At 45.4% G+C, this 23,362-nt stretch overlaps 1 protein-coding gene across 3 annotated transcripts in view; it reads right to left on the minus strand.

The window, feature by feature from the left end:
• Positions 1 to 837: 837 nt before the first annotated feature.
• The window catches only part of LOC118401410 (zinc finger RNA-binding protein-like), a 43,699-nt gene continuing 21,174 nt past the window's right edge, over positions 838 to 23,362 (minus strand). For 2 of the 3 annotated variants that reach the window (XM_052475134.1, XM_052475136.1), the window contains exons 11-19: positions 10,020 to 10,146; positions 9,639 to 9,874; positions 9,287 to 9,458; positions 8,099 to 8,273; positions 5,252 to 5,340; positions 4,927 to 5,022; positions 4,699 to 4,810; positions 3,455 to 3,552; positions 838 to 2,607 (exon numbers count right to left, since the gene is read on the minus strand). In XM_052475134.1, the coding sequence (XP_052331094.1) occupies positions 2,434 to 2,607; positions 3,455 to 3,552; positions 4,699 to 4,810; positions 4,927 to 5,022; positions 5,252 to 5,340; positions 8,099 to 8,273; positions 9,287 to 9,458; positions 9,639 to 9,874; positions 10,020 to 10,146 (1,279 nt within the window). In that variant the 3' untranslated portion in view covers positions 838 to 2,433. The remainder of the gene's footprint in view (positions 2,608 to 3,454; positions 3,553 to 4,698; positions 4,811 to 4,926; positions 5,023 to 5,251; positions 5,341 to 8,098; positions 8,274 to 9,286; positions 9,459 to 9,638; positions 9,875 to 10,019; positions 10,147 to 23,362) is intronic. The other variant, XM_052475135.1, reaches the window with a different exon arrangement.

Here is a 23,362-nt window from a genome sequence, read left to right on the forward strand (position 1 = left end):
GTTTGGAGGAAAAAGGGTATGCTTGCAAGCCGAAGAACACCATTCCAACCGTGAAGCACGGGGGTGGCAGCATCACGTTGTGAGGGTGCTTTGCTACAAGAGGGATTGGTGCACTTCACAAAATAGATGGCATCATGAGGCGGGAAAATTCTGTGAATATATTGAAGCAACATCAATCAGGAAGTTCTAACTTGGTCGCAAATGGGTCTTCCAAACGGACAATGACCCCAAGCATACTTCCAAAGTTTTGGCAAAATGACTTAAGGAGAACAAAGTCAAGGTATTGGAGTGGCCTTCACGAAGCCCTGACCTCAATCCCATAGAAAATGTGTGGGCAGAACTGAAAAAGCGTGTGCGAGCAAGGAGGCCTACAAACCTGACTCTGTTACACCAGTTCTGTCAGGAGGAATGGGCCAAAATTCACCCAACTTATTGTGGAAAGCTTGTGGAAGGCTACCCGAAACATATGACCAAAGTTAAAAACAATTTCAAGGCAATGCTACCAAATACTAATTGAGTGTATGTAAACTTCTGACCCACTGGGAATGTGACGAAATAAATAAAAAGGCTGAAATCAATCACTTTCTCTACTAATATTCTGACATTTCATATTCTTAAAATAAGGTGGTGATCGTAACAGGGAATTATTACTAGGATTAAATGTCAGGAATTGTGAAAAACTGAGTTTAAATGAATTTTGCTAAGGTGTATGTAAACTTCCAACTTCAGCTATATGTAAAGCGTTATGTAAATCCAATCAATTAATTATATGAAATCTCCAAACACACTCCACAAGACAGATTTTTAAATGCAAAGAATATGGCTGCATATAATAACTCATTTCATAAGAGCTTTATTCTCATAGCATGCTAGACAGACTGTGCAACATAGGAGCGATCTGTCAACTCCTCTTAAAACAAAACATTTTCTAGAACCCTGTGATTTCCTTAAAAGCGTTTTGTGGTGCAATCACATCTTCAAAAATGCAGATTTTTTTTTCCAGGTGTCTGACAAATTTATAGACATCTTTAAGACTACACAGAGAGAGTGCTTTTCAAAGTGCTGTCTTCAGGGTGTTTCTTTACAGCTTAAACATTTTATTTGTCATTGCCTGCAATTTTGGCACAATGAACTGTACATTTTTAAAACGTACTTTAATGTACTAACATCGGTCTTTAAAGGGGGGCTGAACTTGGTTTCAAGTCTCATTAGGAAATGCGACAGAATGGTTTCAGAGGCGTGCTTTGATGTGGGTTACTCGTCTGTGTTTGAACATGGGAAGTATTTGTACTTTTACTATGCCAAAACAGTACAGTTACATTCACTCACGCTTCTAGATAACTTGAAACAGTCTAACCATGTCTCGAAGTAGTCTTGCTAGTAAGTTAGCCAACTTCTTTCACCAAGTCGCTTCAGCCGCCTGGTGTGCAACTGTGGCAAAATTGGGTTGACTTTGGATTGCCTGTCTGTGGAGCTAGTTAGGGACTGTCAATAAATTACACAATGTAAATGAGACAATAACTTCATGTTGCACACCTGTTCTCTTTAAATTATTTCAATATTTGTATATTCATTTCTAAAATGTATAGTTGGTTTGATGTCAAGTCATTGAAATTTGGAGCTATTGATATTTTTAAATGTTGTCCCATGTACATTGTGTAATTTACTGATGGTCCCTAACTAACCCCATAGCGATATCGAATGTCAAACCAAATTTACCATGGGCATTACGATCTGGTCCTGTGCAGCTGCGCTCTGAAGTGATGATTATTTGGGTGCTGCCAGCTGTGGGCAGGATGAAAATAAACCCAATATATGTACCTAAATTAGTAACTCCTGCAGTCTTCAGTATATAACTGGCCTGTACAGTAAATGATTACATCTTCTCTTCAATAAGAAAAGCAGGGGGGAAAAGTCCTTACAGTACATACAAAACAATGTAAGGAACAGTGGTTGGTACAAGTACTGTAAATGGGAGGGCTTCAGAAGTTGAGTGGGCAAATATTCTGGAAATGGAATGATGCAATCATCTAGCCTGGTTCCAGATCAGTATGTGCTTTAGCAAACTCCTCTGATGATTGTTGTCATGAAGCACATACAGATCTGGGACCAGACTATCAGTCATTAGCTCCTAGAAACCTCAGTAAGTCAGTCTGACGTTAAAGCCAATTTTCAGCACAATTTTAAGAGTAAATCATCTTTACCTTTCCTATCCCATTCCCTCTAGTGGAGACATAAATGTTACAACTAAGTCAGTTATATTCATATAGATTCTGAAAATTAAAAATACATGTAAAGGATGTGACATTCTGCCAGTATAGACGAACCTGCTATAGCCTGGGTGCTGATATGTTTGTTTTACTCTATCATTATCATGCCAACATTAGAAGCAAAACCAGACAGCCATCCAAGCTAACACTGCTCTGTTAGAGATCAAGCATCCACCTCTTCTGTATCCTCCTTCTTGTCTTTCTTGACCTCCCCCTCTCCAGTCTCGCTCCCGTCCCTTCTGCGCTTACGGTTCCGAGCGCTGGCCTTGGACGCCGGCAGGGAGTCCATCCCCAGAACCTTGTGGATCTGACGGAACGCCAGCAGTCGCAGAGCATGCTGGAATCAGAGACGAGAGGAGGATCAGTGGACTTCAAACACATTCCATTGTCACACATATCAATGGGTAAAAATCAAAGACGAATGGAGTGTATTAGAGCTAGCATAATGACTAGGGGTTTAAATTAGAGGGATATGAGTGTACACAACTTTAACACCTGCTCTTTCCATGACAGACTGACCAAGTGAATCCAGGTCAACACTATGATCCCTTGATTGATGTCACTTGTTAAATCCACTTCAAATCAGTGTAGATTAAGGGGAGGAGACAGGTTAAAGAAAGATTTTTAAGCTTGGAGACAATTGTGACAATAATTGTGTGTGCCATTCAGAGGGTGAATAGGTAAGATTAATGTAAGTGCCTTTGAACAGAGTATGTTAGTAGGTGCCAGCCAGGCGCACCGGTTTGTATCAAGAACTGTAACGCTATTGGGTTTTTCATGCTCAACAGTTTCCCCATGTGTATCAAGAATGTTCCACCACCCAAAGGACATCTAGCCAACTTGACACAACTGTGGGAAGCATTGGAGTTAACATGGACCAGAATCCCTGTGGAACATTTGACACCTTGTAGAGTCCATGCCCTGACGAATCGAGGCTGTTCTGAGGGCAAAAGCTCAAGAGGTTGCAACTCAATATTAGAAGCGATCTCAGTGAGATTGAAAGAGGAGTCGCAAAGAAACATAGGGGTTTGTACACACACACACACCACACACCTTATCTATGATTTCTTTACAGAAATTAAATGTCTTCTGTACGCAGCACAGTTTCCCAGTCTAAGATGGTAGACCACCAAATGTTAAAGTTGATTATACCAATCACATGGTGAGTGTGGTAGTGAGCATACCTGTGCGCTGGCAGTAATGTCTTCCCTGGCTTGTTTGGTCATGCTCCACAGAGCATCGGTTTGGTGTTTCTCACAGGGGTCCAGCAGCCCAGGACCGTCTAAGAAAGAGGAACACAAAATCAGTACACACACACACACAGATTTGTTTAACACTTTTTTGGTTACTACATGATTCCATATGTGTTATTTCATAGTTTTGATGTCTTCACTATTATTCTACAATGTAGAAAATAGTAAATATAAAGCAAAAACTCTGGAATGAGTAGGTGTCCAAACTTTTGATATGACACACACATCCTACTGCCACATTATTTAGATTGTTCCACTCACTGTTTACATGCCACCTCTTTGAACAACTTAGTTCATTTTCAGAGCTATGTTTACCACTGACAAAGCACATTGTACAGTGCAAACTGCAAGTTTCCCCATGGACCCTGAATGACCAGTGGAAAGCACTAGAGAACAAAGGTGCTCCAGGCGGGTCAAAACAGAGCTATTTTTTACATTTGTAATTTAGCAGACGCTCTTATCCGGAGCGACTTCCAGTAGTGCACACATTTTCGTACTGGTCCCCTAGGGGTATGTATCAAACCCACAACCCTGGCATTGCAAGCGCCATGCTCTACCAACTGAGCCACACGGGATCAATGTGATGTGGGGGTGATTCCCCCCCTGGCCTAACAAATAGATGTGGGGGTGAACCCCCCCCCCTGGCCTAACTAATAGATGTGGGGGTGAACCCCCCCTGGCCTAACAAATAGATGTGGGGTAAACCCCCCCTGGCCTAACTAATAGATGTGGGGTGATCCCCCTGGCCTAACTAATAGATGTGGGGTGATCTCCCCCTGGCCTAACTAATAGATGTGGGGTGATCTCCCCCTGGCCTAACTAATAGATGTGGGGTGATCCCCCTGGCCTAACTAATAGATGTGGGGTGATCTCCCCCTGGCCTAACTAATAGATGTGGGGTGATCTCCCCTGGCCTAACTAATAGATGTGGGGTGATCTCCCCTGGCCTAACTAATAGATGTGGGGTGATCTCCCCCTGGCCTAACTAATAGATGTGGGGTGATCTCCCCCTGGCCTAACTAATAGATGTGGGGTGATCCCCCTGGCCTAACTAATAGATGTGGGGTGATCCCCCTGGCCTAACTAATAGATGTGGGGTGATCTCCCCCTGGCCTAACTAATAGATTTGGGGTGATTCCCCCCTCCCTGCCTAATGAATACTAAAACTCCCTCACCTGGCAGTAGGATGCCAGTAGCGATACATTCCAGGACCCTACGCATGGCTTCCCCTGGGCTGAGGGGCCCTGTGGCACTGCTGATGGCCTTCTCTACCAGCAGCTCCATAGCCTGAACACAGGGAAAGGACACACACCACGTAAGACACAATTCACACAATCGAAAACATGAATTATCATCAACTAGCTTCCTTAGAAAAGCTCAACACTGAGACAGAACATCCTCACCCAGGATGGCATCTTGCCCCAGGTTGGCACTCGCTGGCAAAGATCCCGTAACACTCTAATGATGATCACACAGGACTGAAGACCATTGGCACGAGCCTGTAGATGCACACACACACACACACACACACACACACACACACACACACACACACACACACACACACGTTACAGTACAGTGTTACACAGAGGCTAGCCTGGAGTACTTTGTAGTTAGCAAAACAAGTCCCAGATCAGTTTGTGCCGTTTGGCCAACTCCATTGCGGTCATCGTCACGATCCGGGACTCCAGCTAGTTTGAAGTGATCCATTGTACATATTGTCTTTACCTGGAACCACTTGGCGTGTCTCAGAGCAGCTAGGTATTCCAGGCACTTGTTCTGGTTCAGAACATCAGCAGGGTCTTTCTCAGGCACCCCTAGAGTAGGAGAGAAAGGACACACTGGCTCATTGATTACTGATCGATCACTCATATGACTGTCCAGCAGTGCCACCTACAGTTCTGTTTCACATAGATTTATGGGTTATGGCCCAGTATTAACAACAGAGAGATATTTAAATATTTAAGTGATTGCATTGGATGTGTTGATTAACAAAAGATGACAAACAGGATAATTCAACAAAATGATTATGTCAGACTGTCTTCCCACAAATCTTTTCCATGGTAAGACAATGTGCCTACAATGCGCCTACAATGCATTCAAGTTGGGAACTCAATGAATTCTGTTTTGGGACTTGATGTTCTTAATGCATTCATTGCCATGTCATACTATTTATCAATAGACAGACATATTGAACTGAGTAGACATATGGAATGCCAAATGGTAACTTCTCAGTAATTTCACAAGATAAGCTACAGTAAGCAGTACCATGGGGCTTTCCATACTTCCATGTTCCTAGAGACTGTTGTGGCAAAAGTGGTAGACAATACCGCAGGGGTGGACAAACTACAGCCCGTGGACCGGAACTGGCCAACGAGCCTATTCAATCCTGCCCGATGGAGGATTGAGTAAAAAATGTGTGTGTGTGTGGTTAAAAAAAACCACTTCAGGTCACTCGAGCATCTAAAACCAAATAGAAAGTAAGTAGAAATTATAAACGGACATACACTACTGTTCAAAAGTTGTCACTTAGAAATGTCCTTGTTTTTTAAAGAAAAGCACATTTTTTGACCATTAAAATAACATCAAATTGATCAGAAATAACCATAAAACTTCATTAAAAAGTACCCGCAAAACACCAGTCTCAATGTCAGTGAAGAGGCGACTCCGGGATGCTGACCTTCTAGGCAGAGTTTCTCTGTCCAGTGTTCTTTTGCCCATCTTAATATTTTCATTGGCCAGTCTGAGATATGGCTTTTTCTTTGCATCTCTGCCTAGAAAGCCAGCATCCCAGAGTCACCTCTTCACTGTTGAGACTGGTGTTTTGCGGGTACTATTTAATGAAGTTGCTAGTTGAGGACTTGAGGCGTCTGTTTCTCAAACTAGATAGTCTAATATACTTGTCCTCTTGCTCAGTTGTGCACCGGGGCCTCCTACTCTTACTATTCTGGTTAGAGCCAGTTTGCGCTGTTCTGTGAAAGGAGTAGTACACAGCGTTGTACCAGATCTTCAGTTTCTTGGCAATTACTTGCATGGAATAGCCTTCATTTCTCATAACAAGAATAGACTGACGAGTTTCAGAAGAAAGTGCTTTGTTTCTGGCCATTGAGCCTGTAATCGAACCCACTAATGCTGATGCTCCAGATACTCAACTAGTCTATAGAAGTCCAGTTTTCTTGCTTCTTTAAAATCAGAACAACAGTTTCCAGCTGTGCTAACATAATTGCAAAAGGGTTTTCTAATGATCAATCAGCCTTTTAAAACGATAAACTTCGATTAGCTAACACAACGTGCCATTGGAACACAGGAGTGATGGTTGCTGATAATGGACCTCTACATAGGCGTACAGATATTCCATTTTTAAAAATCAGCCATTTCCAGCTACAATTTACAACATTAACAATGTCTACACTGTATTTCTGATCAATTTGCTGTTACTGTAAATGGACAACAAAAAAAGTGTTTCTTTCAAATACAAGGACATTTCTAAGTGACCCAAACTTTTGAACGGTAGTGTATATATTTCAAATACCTGCCATTTTTCAGGCCCGTAAATTGCTTTTGACAAACAATTCGGTCCGTAAAAGAATCTGCGTGTCCCTCCACAAAATTTGGTAATCCCAATGTGGCCCTTCAGCAAAAAACATTGCCCACCCCTGCGTTAGATCCTCTGGTACAGGGGGATATACATGTACATACTGTATGGTTGTCTAGGTCTGCTGATACAGACAGACACACTGATCAACAAACCCAAACACAACTTAAGCAATGGGAAATATAATTTGTTTTCCAAGTCGTGTATACAGTAATAGAAAAAGGTGAAATCAGATAAAATAGGTGAGGGAGTGTTTTACATCTCACAATGGTTCTAACAGTGTGCTGCACTGCATCGCAGCCTAATCAATTCATACATCTCGTCCCAACTTTAATAGAGACCATTGTGTGGGGATAGAATTACACTCCAACACCGTGTCAACCAATACTTTGATAATGCCGTTTCAGTTTGCAGGCATGAGAGATGGAAGTGTGGGAAGGTCATGGGACCTTGTGAAATCCCTTAGCAACTATTGACCAATTACACAACAGAAATAGACACGGCAATCAATGGTAACAAAATAAAGTCATTATTTAATTTCAGAAAAGTGTTAAATGCACCCTTAACCCTGGGCATCATCTTCACATAGCTCAGTACTTCCATTGTTGTCATGGTTTCATGGGGCATATCTGGGCTTGTTTAAAGAAACATACACAAAAACCTTAATGGCATAGAAAGGTCGCAGAGCCCGGCTTTAGATTTCCATATCAGACAAAGTGAAAAACAATTTGACTACTGGTACTACAAATAATGGATAAATTAAAACAAGAGACAGAAACAAAATGGTGAGTCAATTCACTTCATATCATCGGTGTCCGTGATGGGAGCAACAAAAGTATTATTCTATGATATCTACCACATTTGGATGAAATAGTCATTATGTGCTTGGTTAAAAGTCCCATTTTAGTTTTTTTTGGTTCAGCTTGAGGTTTGGGGGACACACAGTGCATTTATTGGACTGAAAGCTTGGCTTCTCTAACCTTTCTCAGCCGCTTTGTCTCCTGCCTTTTCCTCCTTGTCAGGGGCAGGGTCCTCCCTCATCAGTGGCGAGGTTAGAGAGATGGTGACCTGCATTTTTGGCTCCTTGCTCGAAAAAATCACGATGTTGGCTTCCTCAGGGTGAGCCTTCACCTCATACTGATCTTCAGAAAATGGCTGCCGGTTAAAAGGACACTGGATTACTCACTACAGAGGAGGGGGTTATCTTTATGGACTGGGGGGCAGGGGAGATTAGTTTGATAGGGCACTGGATTCATGTATTTGGCCCCAGATATTCAAATTATTTCTTAATAGCTGCATTTAGCTTTTAAAAAGGCCAATTTAGATAACCTTGTGCTAGTGGACAAATGCAGAATTATATATATTTTTTTTAGACAGTGGTTGTCAATACATGGGCACAAATGTTGTTTGTAATCAATGGCTTTATGTAACCTTAGGGGAGTAAATTTTAACTATAGCCCCACTCTCTCTGTAGGGTTCAGGTGTCATAACCAGGCAGTGGCACTAAAGATCAGTCAAATGCACTACTAATGAAACACTTATTGTAGCAGAACTTCAGGAGGGAGGAAGGAAATGCAACACACACCACAGGTTTAATCTACACCTGGGCTCAACAAGTATTTGTTTTCTTTCAAATGCTTTGAACATTTAATTAAACCTGCTTGGAGTGCCAGATGTGCAGAATTTGCACTTGTATTTGATTTGTTTTACCATTTCAATGTTTCCATTGTGCCAGACAAGCTCATAGCTCAATCAAGCGCAGCCAAAGTATTTGAATGAAAACAATTACTTTAAGCCAAATCTGTTTGGTATAGGTCCTCTCCTTAACTGTTTCCTTTTGAATAGCCTTGATGTCCATCTGTATCCACTCACCTTTAATAATTAATGATACAGTGTGATCTTCCAATTAGCTCCTCCTTCAGTGTTGGTGCCGATTTCTTTCACTTTAGCCCTGATGACAACCTCACGACATGAAGTCAAGCGTTGTGGTTCGTATTTAAAATTATCAGATTTCCTCTGTTGTGACACTTTGCCTAACAAATATGATTTGGGGGGGGGGCTGCTTATAATGGTTGATGTGATTAATATTTCTGGTGTGTAATCCAGTACATAACAGTGGATCCCAAAAGACAGTGATTCCACTAAAGGAAAGCCGTCTGTGGTCTTACCGCCATTTCTTTGGGCAGCTGCTCAGCAATGTCCTTCAGCAGAGAGAGGGTGGGCTTCTTGGCAGCCAGCAGAATGAGCTCCACGTTCCTATCCCCATGGAGCAGCAGGCCCTTGGCCAGGATGCCCACCCTCATCACCCCCTTCAGCATACGGGCCGCCTGGTTGTCCGGTCTATACACCAGGGATCAGAGGACCAGCAGGAATGTGTAAAGAAAAAGCTACAGATCAGGCTACATGCCCATGGCCCACACCACGAGGGATCAGCGTTACAGAACATTCAAGTATAAATGTGTTGTATAGAACATTGTGTGAATGATGTAGTGCACTAGTACAGACCCATACAGCTCTTACCCTTTCTCTCCAGCATCAGCCTCTGTAGCAGCCGACGGAGCAGCCGACGGAGCAGCCGACGGAGCAGCCAACGGAGGCTCTTTCTCCAGCAGGGAGACAGACACCAGTTTGAGGGCTCTCTCAGTGTGGGAGACGATTCTCTGCACCGCCTGCAACTCCTCCTCCACAGGGTAGATGGTGGAGTGTTTGGCCATGATGTGACGGTCGTCTGGGGAGTCTGGCCGACGCACAGGCTGCTAAGGGGAAAAGAGAAGAGCTCAATAAAACCAGGTGCCCTCTTAAAACTAGCCACTTCTGAAACAAACTGAGAAGCTAAAACCCCAGTTTTTTTCTCTATTGATCAAGTTCATGTAAATGATTGATTGAATCATTGATTCTCACCAGTAGGGGGGGAACTGGCATGCCGGGCCGGCTCATGAGTGGAGGGGGGGGCATCATGTGCCTCTGCTCCCCCCAGTACAACTGCTCCTCCTCCCTCCTCCTCCAGTACATGTCCTCCTCATAGCGGCTGGCAGAGGACACACATACAGAACAGGATTATTAAATATTCTGACTGGGTAGATTTTTCTGCTGAGATACCCGTCTCTGTCAGGTGAAAATGCTGATCAGGAGATAAGGAAACATCTTTGAGACAGTTAGAAAGCAGTTTGCAAGATTATGCAGGGGGAATGAAGAGAACTTCTTGATCAACAGAAAGCAAATTACAGACTCCTTTTTCGATCTGCGTATTCCCTCAAATCTCAGTTGTCTTGAGTCTGCACAGAACTTTCAGGACCTAGAATCAATGGAGAAACTCACGTTTTTAATCCTGTATCTATTGGACACATTCACAAAAATAGTTATGGCCTCTAAACCCTCAAGCTGCATAGCGGACCCTATACCAACTAAACTAATGAAAGGCAGGCCAAGCACCGGGAGTAGCTCTCTGTTGAACATAATAAATGTCTCCCTATCCTCCGAATGTGTACCGCAAACGACCACCCCTCATCACTGTCAAAAGCACCATAAAATGGCCTCCTGAATCGCAGTGCTAGCTGTGCCACCAGAGACTCTGGGTTCGAGCCCAGGCTCTGTCGCAGCCGGCCGCGACCAGGAGGTCCATGGGGCGACACACAATTGGCCTAGCGCCGTCCGGGTTAGGGAGGGTTTGGCCGGTAGGGATATCCTTGTCTCGTTGCGCACTAGCGACTCCTGTGGTGGGCCGGGCGAAGTGCGCGCTGACCAGGTCGCTTGGTGTACGGTGTTTCCTCCGACACATTGGTGCAGCTGGCTTCCGGGTTGGATGCGCGCTGTGTTAAGAAGCAGTGCGGCTTGGTTGGGTTGGGTTGTGTTTCGGAGGACGCATGGCTCTCGACCTTCGTCTCTCCTGAGCCCGTACGGGAGTTGTAGTGATGAGACAAGACAGTAACTACTAACAATTGGATACCACAAAATTGGGGAGAAAAAGGGAGTAAATGTTGTTTAAGAAAATAAAAAAAGCGCCCTAAAACACTTTAGCGAGCAGGCCTTTCTAATCGACCTTGCCCGGGTATCCTGGAAGGATATTGACATTCCATCAGTACAGGATGCCTGGGTATTCTTTAAAAGTGCTTTCCTCACAATCTTAAATAAGCATGCCCCATTCAAAAAAAAAAAGTAGAATTAAGAAAAGATATAGCCCTTGGTTCACCCCAGACCTGACTGCCCTGGACCAGCACAAAAACATCCTGTAGCATTCTGCATTAGCATTGAATAGCCCCCGCGATATGCAACTTTTCAGGGAAGTTAGGAAGGCAAAGGCTAGCTTTTTCAAACAGAAATTTGCATCCTGTAGCACAAACTTCAAAAAGTTCTGGGCCACTGTAAAGTCCATGGAGAATAAGAGCACCTCCTCCCAGCTGCCCACTGCACTGAGGCTTGGAAACACTCACCACCGATAAATCTACAATAGAGAATTTCAATAAGCATTTTTACATGGCTGGCCATGCTTTCCACCTGGCTACCTCTACCCCAGTCAATAGTCCTGCACCACTCACAGCAACTTTCCCAAGCCTCCCCCATTTCTCCTTCACCCAAATCCAGATAGCTGATGTTCTGCAAAAATCTGGACCCTCTCTAAAATTACCCCTATTACTAGACTGTTCAATCTCTCTTTCGTATCATCTGAGATCCCCAAAGACTAGAAAGCTACCGCAGTCATCCCCCTCTTCAAAGGGGGAGACACTCTAGACCCAAACTGTTACAGACTTATATCTATCCTACCCTGCCTATCTAAAGTCTTCAAAGCCAAGTTAACAAAACAGATCATCAACCATTTCGAATCCCACCGTACCTTCTTCACTATGCAATCTGGTTTCCGAGCTGGTCATGGGTGCACCTCAGCCACGCTCAAGGTCCTAAATGATATCATAACTGCCATCGATAAAAGACAATACTGTGCAGTCGTCTTCATCGACCCTGCCAAGGCTTTCGACTCTGTCAATCACCACATTCTTATCGGCAGACTCAATAGCCTTGGCTTCTCAAACGACTGCCTCGTCTGGTTCACCAACTACTTCTCAGACAGAGTTCAGTGTGTCAAATCGGAGGTCCTGTTGTCCGGACCTCTGGCAGTCTATGGGGGTGCCACAGGGATCAATTCTCGGGCCGACTCTTCTCTGTATATATCACTGATGTTGCTCTTGCTGCTGGTGATTCTCTGATACACCTCTACGCAGACGACACCATTCTGTATACTTCTGGCACTTCTTTGGACACTGTTAACAAACCTCCAGACGATCTTCAATGCCATACAACACTCCTTCCATGGCCCCCAACTGCTCTTAATGCAAGTAAAACTAAATAATATAATAATAATAATATAATAATATATGCCATTTAGCAGACGCTTTTATCCAAAGCGACTTACAGTCATGTGTGCATACATTCTACGTATGGGTGGTCCCGGGAATCGAACCCACTACCCTGGCGTTACAAGCACCATGCTCTACCAACTGTGCCACAGAAGGACAACATGTGGTGCCGGTCTCTAATGTTAAGGAAGTCTCGAGGTTCTGCTCGCCTGAGTTAGAATACCTCATAATAAACTTAACATAAACTTAACATAAACTTAACATAATAAAACCGGTTGGAGCGAGCGGTCGCATTCGCACTTCGCTCTGCAGGTTGTATAACTTTGTATAACTTTTTCATTACATTTCATTATAGTACAACGGTTGATTTGTCTAATCTTAGCAATTCTTCTTAGCTAGCTACATAGCCGTCCTTGTATCAGAGATAATTGCATAATTATCGTATTTCGTCGCCCTAACGTAGCCTTCACTGCTATTCGCCCAGGAGCTAGCTAACGCTAGCTAACGCACACAGATTAGCATCACTGTAGTGCTATTCACTCAACTGTACGACTTGATTAGTTTACTGTTAGCTAGCTACATAATCTTAGCAATTCTTCTTAGCTAGCTACATAGCCGTCCTTGTATCAGAGATAATTGCATAATTATCGTATTTCGTATTTCGTCGCCCTAACGTAGCCTTCACTGCTTTTCGCCCAGGAGCTAGCAACGCTAGCTAACGCACACAGATTAGCATCACTGTAGTGCTATTCACTCAACTGTACGACTTGATTAGTTCAGTGTTAGCTAGCTACATAGCTGTCTTTGTTTCCAAGATAATTGTGTAGTTTAGTGGGTGTAGCCTTGGAGTGATTATCTTAATTCACTGAGGTTCGCTAGCCAGCTATTTGTCGTCCTTAACGTAGGAGACTCTGCTAGCTAGCCAACAGCTAACAGCTAGCCAACGTCACCACACGTTTACTGATTCGAGTTCAATCACCGGTCAGGGAGTATCACATTTTCATTTCATTACAGTACAACGGTTTGATTTGTTGATCGTAGCTAGCTACATAGCTAGCTACATAGCCGTCTTTGTTTCAAAGATAATTGTGTAGTCTAGACCGATTTCCTAGGTTAGCTAGCCAGCTATTGTCGTTCTTTTAACTCAACGTAACGTAAACAACACTGCTAGCTAGCCAGCTAGCCCCGAATAGCAGCACTGTAGAAATTATTACACTCAACGGAACGACTTGATTAGTGTAGTGCCAACAACGCAGTTACTGCCAGCTAGCCTACTTTAGCAGTACTGTATCATTTTAATCATTTTAGTCAATAAGATTCTTGCTACGTAAGCTTAACTTTCTGAACATTCGAGACGTGTAGTCCACTTGTCATTCCAATTTCCTTGCATTAGCGTAGCCTTTTCTGTAGCCTGTCAACTATGTGTCTGTCTATCCCTGTTCTCTCCTCTCTGCACAGACCATACAAACGCTCCACACCGCGTGGCCGCGACCACCCTAATCTGGTGGTCCCAGCGCGTACGACCCACGTGGAGTTCCAGGTCTCCGGTAGCCTCTGGAACTGCCGATCTGCGGCCAACAAGGCAGAGTTCATCTCAGCCTATGCCTCCCTCCAGTCCCTTGACTTCTTGGCACTGACGGAAACATGGATCACCACAGATAACACTGCTACTCCTACTGCTCTCTCCTCGTCCGCCCACGTGTTCTCGCACACCCCGAGAGCTTCTGGTCAGCGGGGTGGTGGCACCGGGATCCTCATCTCTCCCAAGTGGTCTTTCTCTCTTTCTCCCCTTACCCATCTGTCTATTGCCTCCTTTGAATTCCATGCTGTCACAGTTACCAGCCCTTTCAAGCTTAACATCCTTATCATTTATCGCCCTCCAGGTTCCTCGGAGAGTTCATCAATGAGCTTGATGCCTTGATAAGCTCCTTTCCTGAGGACGGCTCACCTCTCACAGTTCTGGGCGACTTTAACCTCCCCACGTCTACCTTTGACTCATTCCTCTCTGCCTCCTTCTTTCCACTCCTCTCCTCTTTTGACCTCACCCTCTCACCTTCCCCCTACTCACAAGGCAGGCAATACGCTTGACCTCATCTTTACTAGATGCTGTTCTTCCACTAACCTCATTGCAACTCCTCCAAGTCTCCGACCACTACCTTGTATCCTTTTCCCTCTCGCTCTCATCCAACACTTCCCACACTGCCCCTACTCGGATGGTATCGCGCCGTCCCAACCTTCGCTCTCTCTCCCCCGCTACTCTCTCCTCTTCCATCCTATCATCTCTTCCCTCTGCTCAAACTTTCTCCAACCCATCTCCTGATTCTGCCTCCTCAACCCTCCTCTCCTCCCTTACTGCATCCTTTGACTCTCTATGTCCCCTATCCTCCAGGCCGGCTCGGTCCTCCCCTCCCGCTCCGTGGCTCGACGACTCATTGCGAGCTCACAGAACAGGGCTCCGGGCAGCCGAGCGGAAATGGAGGAAAACTCGCCTCCCTGCGGACCTGGCATCCTTTCACTCCCTCCTCTCTACATTTTCCTCCTCTGTCTCTGCTGCTAAAGCCACTTTCTACCATTCTAAATTCCAAGCATCTGCCTCTAACCCTAGGAAGCTCTTTGCCACCTTCTCCTCCCTCCTGAATCCCCCCTCCTCCCTCTCTGCAGATGACTTCGTCAACCATTTTGAAAAGAAGGTCGATGACATCCGATCCTCGTTTGCTAAGTCAAACGACACCGCTGGTTCTGCTCACACTGCCCTACCCTATGCTCTGACCTCTTTCTCCCCTCTCTCTCCAGATGAAATCTCGCGTCTTGTGACGGCCGGCCGCCCAACAACCTGCCCGCTTGACCCTATCCCCTCCTCTCTTCTCCAGACCATTTCCGGAGACCTTCTCCCTTACCTCACCTCGCTCATCACCTCACCTCGCTCATCAACTCATCCCTGACCGCTGGCTACGTCCCTCCCGTCTTCAAGAGAGCGAGAGTTGCACCCCTTCTGAAAAAACCTACACTCGATCCCTCCGATGTCAACAACTACAGACCAGTATCCCTTCTCTCTTTTCTCTCCAAAACTCTTGAGCGTGCCGTCCTTGGCCAGCTCTACCGCTATCTCTCTCAGAATGACCTTCTTGATCCAAATCAGTCAGGTTTCAAGACTAGTCATTCAACTGAGACTGCTCTTCTCTGTATCACGGAGGCGCTCCGCACTGCTAAAGCTAACTCTCTCTCCTCTGCTCTCATCCTTCTAGACCTATCGGCTGCCTTCGATACTGTGAACCATCAGATCCTCCTCTCCACCCTCTCCGAGTTGGGCATCTCCAGCGGCCCACGCTTGGATTGTGTCCTACCTGACAGGTCGCTCCTACCAGGTGGCGTGGCGAGAATCTGTCTCCTCACCACGCGCTCTCACCACTGGTGTCCCCAGGGCTCTGTTCTAGGCCCTCTCTTATTCTCGCTATACACCAAGTCACTTGGCTCTGTCATAACCTCACATGGTCTCTCCTATCATTGCTATGCAGACGACACACAATTAATCTTCTCCTTTCCCCTTCTGATGACCAGGTGGCGAATCGCATCTCTGCATGTCTGGCAGACATATCAGTGTGGATGACGGATCACCACCTCAAGCTGAACCTCAGCAAGACGGAGCTCCTCTTCCTCCCGGGGAAGGACTGCCCGTTCCATGATCTCGCCATCACGGTTGACAACTCCATTGTGTCCTCCTCCCAGAGCGCTAAGAACCTTGGCGTGATCCTGGACAACACCCTGACGTTCTCAACTAACATCAAGGCGGTGTCCCGTTCCTGTAGGTTCATGCTCTACAACATCCGCAGAGTACGACCCTGCCTCACACAGGAAGCGGCGCAGGTCCTAATCCAGGCACTTGTCATCTCCCGTCTTGATTACTGCAACTCGCTGTTGGCTGGGCTCCCTGCCTGTGCCATTAAACCCCTACAACTCATCCAGAACGCCGCAGCCCGTCTGGTGTTCAACCTTCCCAAGTTCTCTCACGTCACCCCGCTCCTCCGCTCTCTCCACTGGCTTCCAGTTGAAGCTCGCATCCGCTACAAGACCATGGTGCTCGCCACGGAGCTGTGAGGGGAACGGCACCTCAGTACCTCCAGGCTCTGATCAGGCCCTACACCCAAACAAGGGCACTGCGTTCATCCACCTCTGGCCTGCTCGCCTCCCTACCACTGAGGAAGTACAGTTCCCGCTCAGCCCAGTCAAAACTGTTCGCTGCTCTGGCCCCCCAATGGTGGAACAAACTCCCTCACGACGCCAGGACAGCGGAGTCAATCACCACCTTCCGGAGACACCTGAAACCCCACCTCTTCAAGGAATACCTAGGATAGGGTAAGTAAGGGTAAGTAATCCTTCTCACCCCCCCAAGAAGATTTAGATGCAAGTGGCTGTTCCACTGGGTGTCATAGGTGTTTGCACCAATTTGTAAGTCGCTCTGGATAAGAGCGTCTGCTAAATGACTTAAATGTAAATGTAATGTAAATGTAGACCATACTCTGTAACGAAATAGTTTTCTGGATTTTTCACAGCTGTCTACTTACCACAACAAACCGATGCTGGCACTAAGACTGCATGAGCGAGCTATATGAGCTATATAGGGCGATAAGCCATCAAGAAAATGCTAATCCAGAGGCAGTGCTAGCGGCCTGTGATTTTCACGCAGATAAAAGTGAAATCCGTTTTGCCTCATTTCTACCAGCATGTCACCTGTGCAACTAGAGGACATGGACAGACAAATAATAATAAACACTCTAGATCACCTTTATTCCACACACAGAGATGCATACAATGCTCTCCCTCACCCTCCATTTGGCTAATCTGATCATAACTCTGTCCTCCTGATTTCTGCTTACAAGCAAAACCTCAAATAGGAAGTACCAGTTACACGCTCATTTCGGAAGAGGTCCGATGAAGCGGATGCTAAACTACAGGACTGTTTTGCAAGCACAGACTGGAATATGTTCTGGGACTCCAATGGCATTGAGGAGTCCCCACAGTGACGTATGTATATATCCCAACTAGAAGCCATGGATTACAGGCAACATCCACAAGGAGCGGGACACTAATCCGGAGGCTTACAAGAAATCCCGCTACACCCCCCCGAAGAACCATCAAGCAGGCAAAGCGTCAATACCAGGGACCGGTTCAGCAAACAGAACTGCAAAATAAATACTTTTTTTTTTTTTTTTTCAAGGAACAGAAGCAAAATCTGGAACAAAAGTGATCCATATGGTTCCGAAACAGATCTTATTTTAAAAGCATGGAAACCGGTTAATAAAGTGTTACATTCCAGGCATTTTTTCTAGTCCCACAAAAAAAAAGCGCCTATGCAAAGCTCGCACTCTGTCACTCAAACATATTCCAGTGTCTGCCTGCAAGATGAAAATCTTTGCCAGTGTGTGCGTGCGTTTAGGCTACCCGTCACTCCCCAATCCAGAGCATAGGCTACTGTACTGACGTTACAATCGTGATTCAGAAAATGGGAAGAGAGATTTTTTTATTTAGGTAGAGAAGAATGAATTAACTTTTTCAATGCTAGTTAAGGATACTAGATTATATGTCTAGTTATCACATTTCAAGTTTAATTTATTAACACCCTTGAGTCGACTGAAGCACCAGTGCGTCAACCTAAGTAACATAAGAAAATCCATCAAAATCTGTCAGTTTAAGCTAGAGGTATGTTTTTTGTTGTTGCATTGGACACGTCTCAATCTACCGCATCCGCCAATATTGCACTTCCGCATCTGCGATGAAAGATGGCAGAGCTAGAGCGGTGTTTGTCAGACGATGAGACAGCCCATCTGCGGTGAAAGGTGGCAGAGCTAGAGCGGTGTTTGTCAGAGTCCGAACGGTTTGACCTACAAACTATTATGTTTGGCCCCAGTTTGGCCTGCCATCCAGGACGTCTATACGTGCATGGCCACACAGTCGTGGATGAACAGGGAGTACAGGAGAGGGCTCAGAACGCACCCTTGTGGGGCCCCAGTGTTGAGGATCAGAAGGGTGGAGATGTTGTTACCTACCCTCACCACCTGGGGGCGGTGTCTGTGTTCTTTTGCCCATCTTAATCTTTTATTTTTATTCGCCAGTCTGAGATGTGGCTTTTTCTTTGCAACTCTGCCTAGAAGGCCAGCATCCCGGAGTCGCCTCTTCACTGTTGACGTTGAGACTGGTGTTTTGCGGGTACTATTTAATGAAGCTGCCAGTTGAGGACTTGTGAGGCGTCTGTTTCTCAAACTAGACACTCTTGCGCTGTTCTGTGAAGGGAGTAGTACATAGCGTTGCTGATAATGGGCCTATGTAGATATTCCATTTAAATAAAAACAAATCAGCCATTTCCAGCTACAATAGTCATTTGTTTTCTATCTATTTCTGATCAATTTGATGTTATTTTAAAATGGACAAAGGTGTGCATTTCATTCAAAAACAAGAACATTTCTAAGTGATCCCAAACTTTTGAACGGTAGTTTATATGTACAGTACATAGCTACCTCAATTACCTTGTACTCCTGCACATTGACTCGGTACTGGTACTCCCTGTATATAGCCATGTAATTTTTATGGATCCATAAGTAAGCATTTCACTAATAGTCTACATCTGTTGCATATCAAGCACATAACAAATAAGACTTGATTTGCACTCTAACTTTGATTCAATACCATCTACTACTCACATCTACTAGTGTTTGAATCCATACAGTTAGATACATTAACACAACTGACAGAAACAATGACACTAGGATTCTCTTGATAGATAGATCGGTGGTGTGTTGGGAATGACTGACTAAATGCATGCTCTTCAACCGATTGCTGCTCTACCCGCCCGCCCGTCTAGCATCACTACTCGGGACGATTCTGACTTGTGGATAACTACAAATAAATAGCCCACCCAACTACCTCATCCCCATATTGTTATTTATTTTTTGCTCCTTTGCACCCCAGTATCTCTACTTGCAGATTCATCTTCAGCACAGCTGTCACTTGTGTATAATTGCTAAATTGTAATTATTTTGCCACTATGGCCTATTTATCGCCTTACCTCCCTAATCTTACTACATTTGCACACACTGTACTTTTGTTTATCCCATGTGTAACTCTGTGTCGCACTGCTTTGCTTTATCTTGGCCAGGTCGCAGTGGTAGATGAGAACAAGTTCTCAACTGGCCTACCTGGTTAATAAAGTTGAAAAATAAAATGGAAATAAATAAAGCACTAAATAAAGTTAAGTTAGTGTTAAAACCTCTTACGGATAAGCCCGTTTCCCCCCCAATTTTCACCTAAAATGACATCCAAATCTAAACACTGCTGCTAAATTCTTGACAAGAACCAAAAAAATGTGATCATATTACTCCAGTGCTAGCCTCTACACAGGCTTTCTGTTAAGGCTAGGGCTGAGTTCCAAGGTTTTACTGTTAACCTACAAAGCATTACATGGGCTTGCTCCTACCCATCTCTCCAATCTGGTCCTGCGTTAACACCTACGCTACGGTCACAAGACGCAGGCCTCCTTATTGTCCCAAGCATTTCTAAGCAACAGCTGGAGGCAGGGCTTTCTCCTATAGAGCTCAATGTTTATGGAATGGTCTGCCTACCCATGTGAGAGACGCAGACTTTAAGTCTTCTCTTGAGTAGGTCCTAACCTGTACCCCAATACATTGACTCGGTACCAATACCCCATGTACAGTGGGGCAAAAAAGTATTTAGTCAGCCACCAATTGTGCAAGTTCTCCCACTTAAAAAGATGAGAGGCCTGTAATTTTCATCATAGTTACACTTCAACTATCACAGACAAAATGAGAAGAATAAATACAGAAAATCACATTGTAGGATTTGTAATGAATTTATTTGCCAATTATGGTGGAAAATAAGTATTTGGTCAATAACAAAAGTTTCTCAATACTTTGTAATTGCCAACAAAGCGTATATAACAGAGGTCAAACATTATCTGTAAGTCTTCAAGGTTTTCACACACTGGTGCTGGTATTTTGGCCCATTCCTCCATGCAGATCTCCGCTAGAGCAGTGATGTTTTGGGGCTGTTGCTGGGAAATACAGACTTTCAACTCCCTCCAAAGATTTTCTATGGGGTTGAGATCTGGAGACTGGCTAGGCCACTCCAGGACCTTGAAATGCTTCTTACAAAGCCACTCCTTCGTTGCCCGGGCGGTGTGTTTGGGACCATTGCCATGCTGAAAGACCCAGCCACGTTTCATCTTCAATGCCCTTGCTGATTGAAGGAGGTTTTCACTAAAAATCTCACGATACATGGCCCCATTCATTCTTTCCTTTACACGGATCAGTCGTCCTGGTCCCTTTGCAGAAAAACAGTCCCTAAGCATGATGTTTCCACCCACATACTTCACAGCGGCGCCGACAGAGATGGCCGCCTCGCTCCGCGTTCCTAGGAAACTATGCAGTTTTTTGTTTTTTTACGTGTTATTTCTTACATTAGTACCCCAGGTCATCTTAGGTTTCATTACATACAGTCGAGAAGAACTACTGAATATAAGATCAGCGTCAACTCACCATCAGTACGACCAAGAATATGTTTTCCGCGACGCGGATCCTGTGTTCTGCCTTACAAACAGGTCAACGGAATTGATTCCATGCAGCGACCCCCAAAAAAAACGACTTCGTAAAAGAGGGAAACGTAGCGGTCTTCTGGTCAGACTCCGGACACGGGCACATCGCGCACCACTCCCTAGCATTCTTCTTGCCAATGTCCAGTCTCTTGACAACAAGGTTGATGAAATCCGAGCAAGGGTAGCATTCCAGAGGGACATCAGAGACTGTAACGTTCTCTGCTTCACGGAAACATGGCTCACTGGGAAGACGCTATCCGGGGCGGTGCAGCCAACGGGTTTCTCCACGCATCGCGCCGACAGAAACAAACATCTTTCTGGTAAGAAGAGTGGCGGGGGCGTATGCCTCATGACTAACGAGACATGGTGTGATGAAAGAAACATACAGGAACTCAAATCCTTCTGTTCACCTGATTTAGAATTCCTCACAATCAAATGTAGACCGCATTATCTACCAAGAGAATTCTCTTCGATTATAATCACAGCCGTATATATCCCCCCCAAGCAGACACATCGATGGCTCTGAACGAACTTTATTTAACTCTTTGCAAACTGGAAACCATTTATCCGGAGGCTGCATTCATTGTAGCTGGGGATTTTAACAAAGCTAATCTGAAAACAAGACTCCCTAAATTTTATCAGCATATCGAATGCGCAACCAGGGGTGGTAAAACCTTGGATCATTGTTACTCTAACATCCGCGACGCATATAAGGCCCTGCCCCGCCCCCCTTTCGGAAAAGCTGACCACGACTCCATTTTGTTGATCCCTGCCTACAGACAGAAACTTAAACAAGAGGCTCCCACGCTGAGGTCTGTCCAACGCTGGTCCGACCAAGCTGACTCCACACTCCAAGACTGCTTCCATCACGTGGACCGGGACATGTTTCGTATTGCGTCAGATAAAAATATTGACGAATACGCTGAGTCGGTGTGCGAGTTCATTAGAACGTGCGTTGAAGATGTCGTTCCCATAGCAACGATAAAAACATTCCCCAACCAGAAACCGTGGATTGATGGCAGCATTCGCGTGAAACTGAAAGCGCGAACCACTGCTCTTAATCAGGGCAAGGTGTCTGGTAACATGACCGAATACAAACAGTGCAGCTATTCCCTCCGCAAGGCTATTAAACAAGCTAAGCGTCAGTACAGAGACAAAGTAGAATCTCAATTCAACGGCTCAGACACAAGAGGCATGTGGCAGGGTCTACAGTCAATCACGGACTACAAGAAGAAACCCAGCCCAGTCACGGACCAGGATGTCTTGCTCCCAGGCATACTAAATAATTTTTTTGCCCGCTTTGAGGACAATACAGTGGCACTGACATGGCCTGCAACGAAAACATGCGGTCTCTCCTTCACTGCAGCCGAGGTGAGTAAGACATTTAAACGTGTTAACGCTCGCAAGGCTGCAGGCCCAGACGTCATCCCCAGCCGCGCCCTCAGAGCATGCGCAGACCAGCTGGCCGGTGTGTTTACGGACATATTCAATCAATCCCTATACCAATCTGCTGTTCCCACGTGCTTCAAGAGGGCCACCATTGTTCCTGTTCCCAAGAAAGCTAAGGTAACTGAGCTAAACGACTCCCGCCTGTAGCACTCACTTCCGTCATCATGAAGTGCTTTGAGAGACTAGTCAAGGACCATATCACCTCCACCCTACCTGACACCCTAGACCCACTCCAATTTGCTTACCGCCCAAATAGGTCCACAGACGATGCAATCTCAACCACACTGCACACTGCCCTAACCCACCTGGACAAGAGGAATACCTATGTGAGAATGCTATTCATCGACTACAGCTAGGCATTCAACACCATAGTACCCTCCAAGCTCGTCATCAAGCTCGAGACCCTGGGTCTCGACCCTGCCCTGTGCATCTGGGTACTGGACTTCCTGACGGGCCGCCCCCAGGTGGTGAGGGTAGGCAACAACATCTCCTCCCCGCTGATCCTCAACACGGGGGCCCCACAAGGGTGCGTTCTGAGCCCTCTCCTGTACACCCTGTTCACCCACGACTGCGTGGCCACGCACGCCTCCAACTCAATCATCAAGTTCGCGGACGACACAACAGTGGTAGGCTTGATTACCAACAACGACGAGATGGCCTACAGGGAGGAGGTGAGGGCCCTCGGAGTGTGGTGTCAGGAAAATAACCTCACACTCAACGTCAACAAAACTAAGGAGATGATTGTGGACTTCAGGAAACAGCAGAGGGAACACCCCCCTATCCACATCGATGGAACAGTAGTGGAGAGGGTAGCAAGTTAAGTTCCTCGGCATACACATCAC

Source organism: Oncorhynchus keta, chromosome 22 (genome assembly GCF_023373465.1).
Source record: "Oncorhynchus keta strain PuntledgeMale-10-30-2019 chromosome 22, Oket_V2, whole genome shotgun sequence".
Lineage (NCBI taxonomy): Eukaryota > Metazoa > Chordata > Actinopteri > Salmoniformes > Salmonidae > Oncorhynchus > Oncorhynchus keta.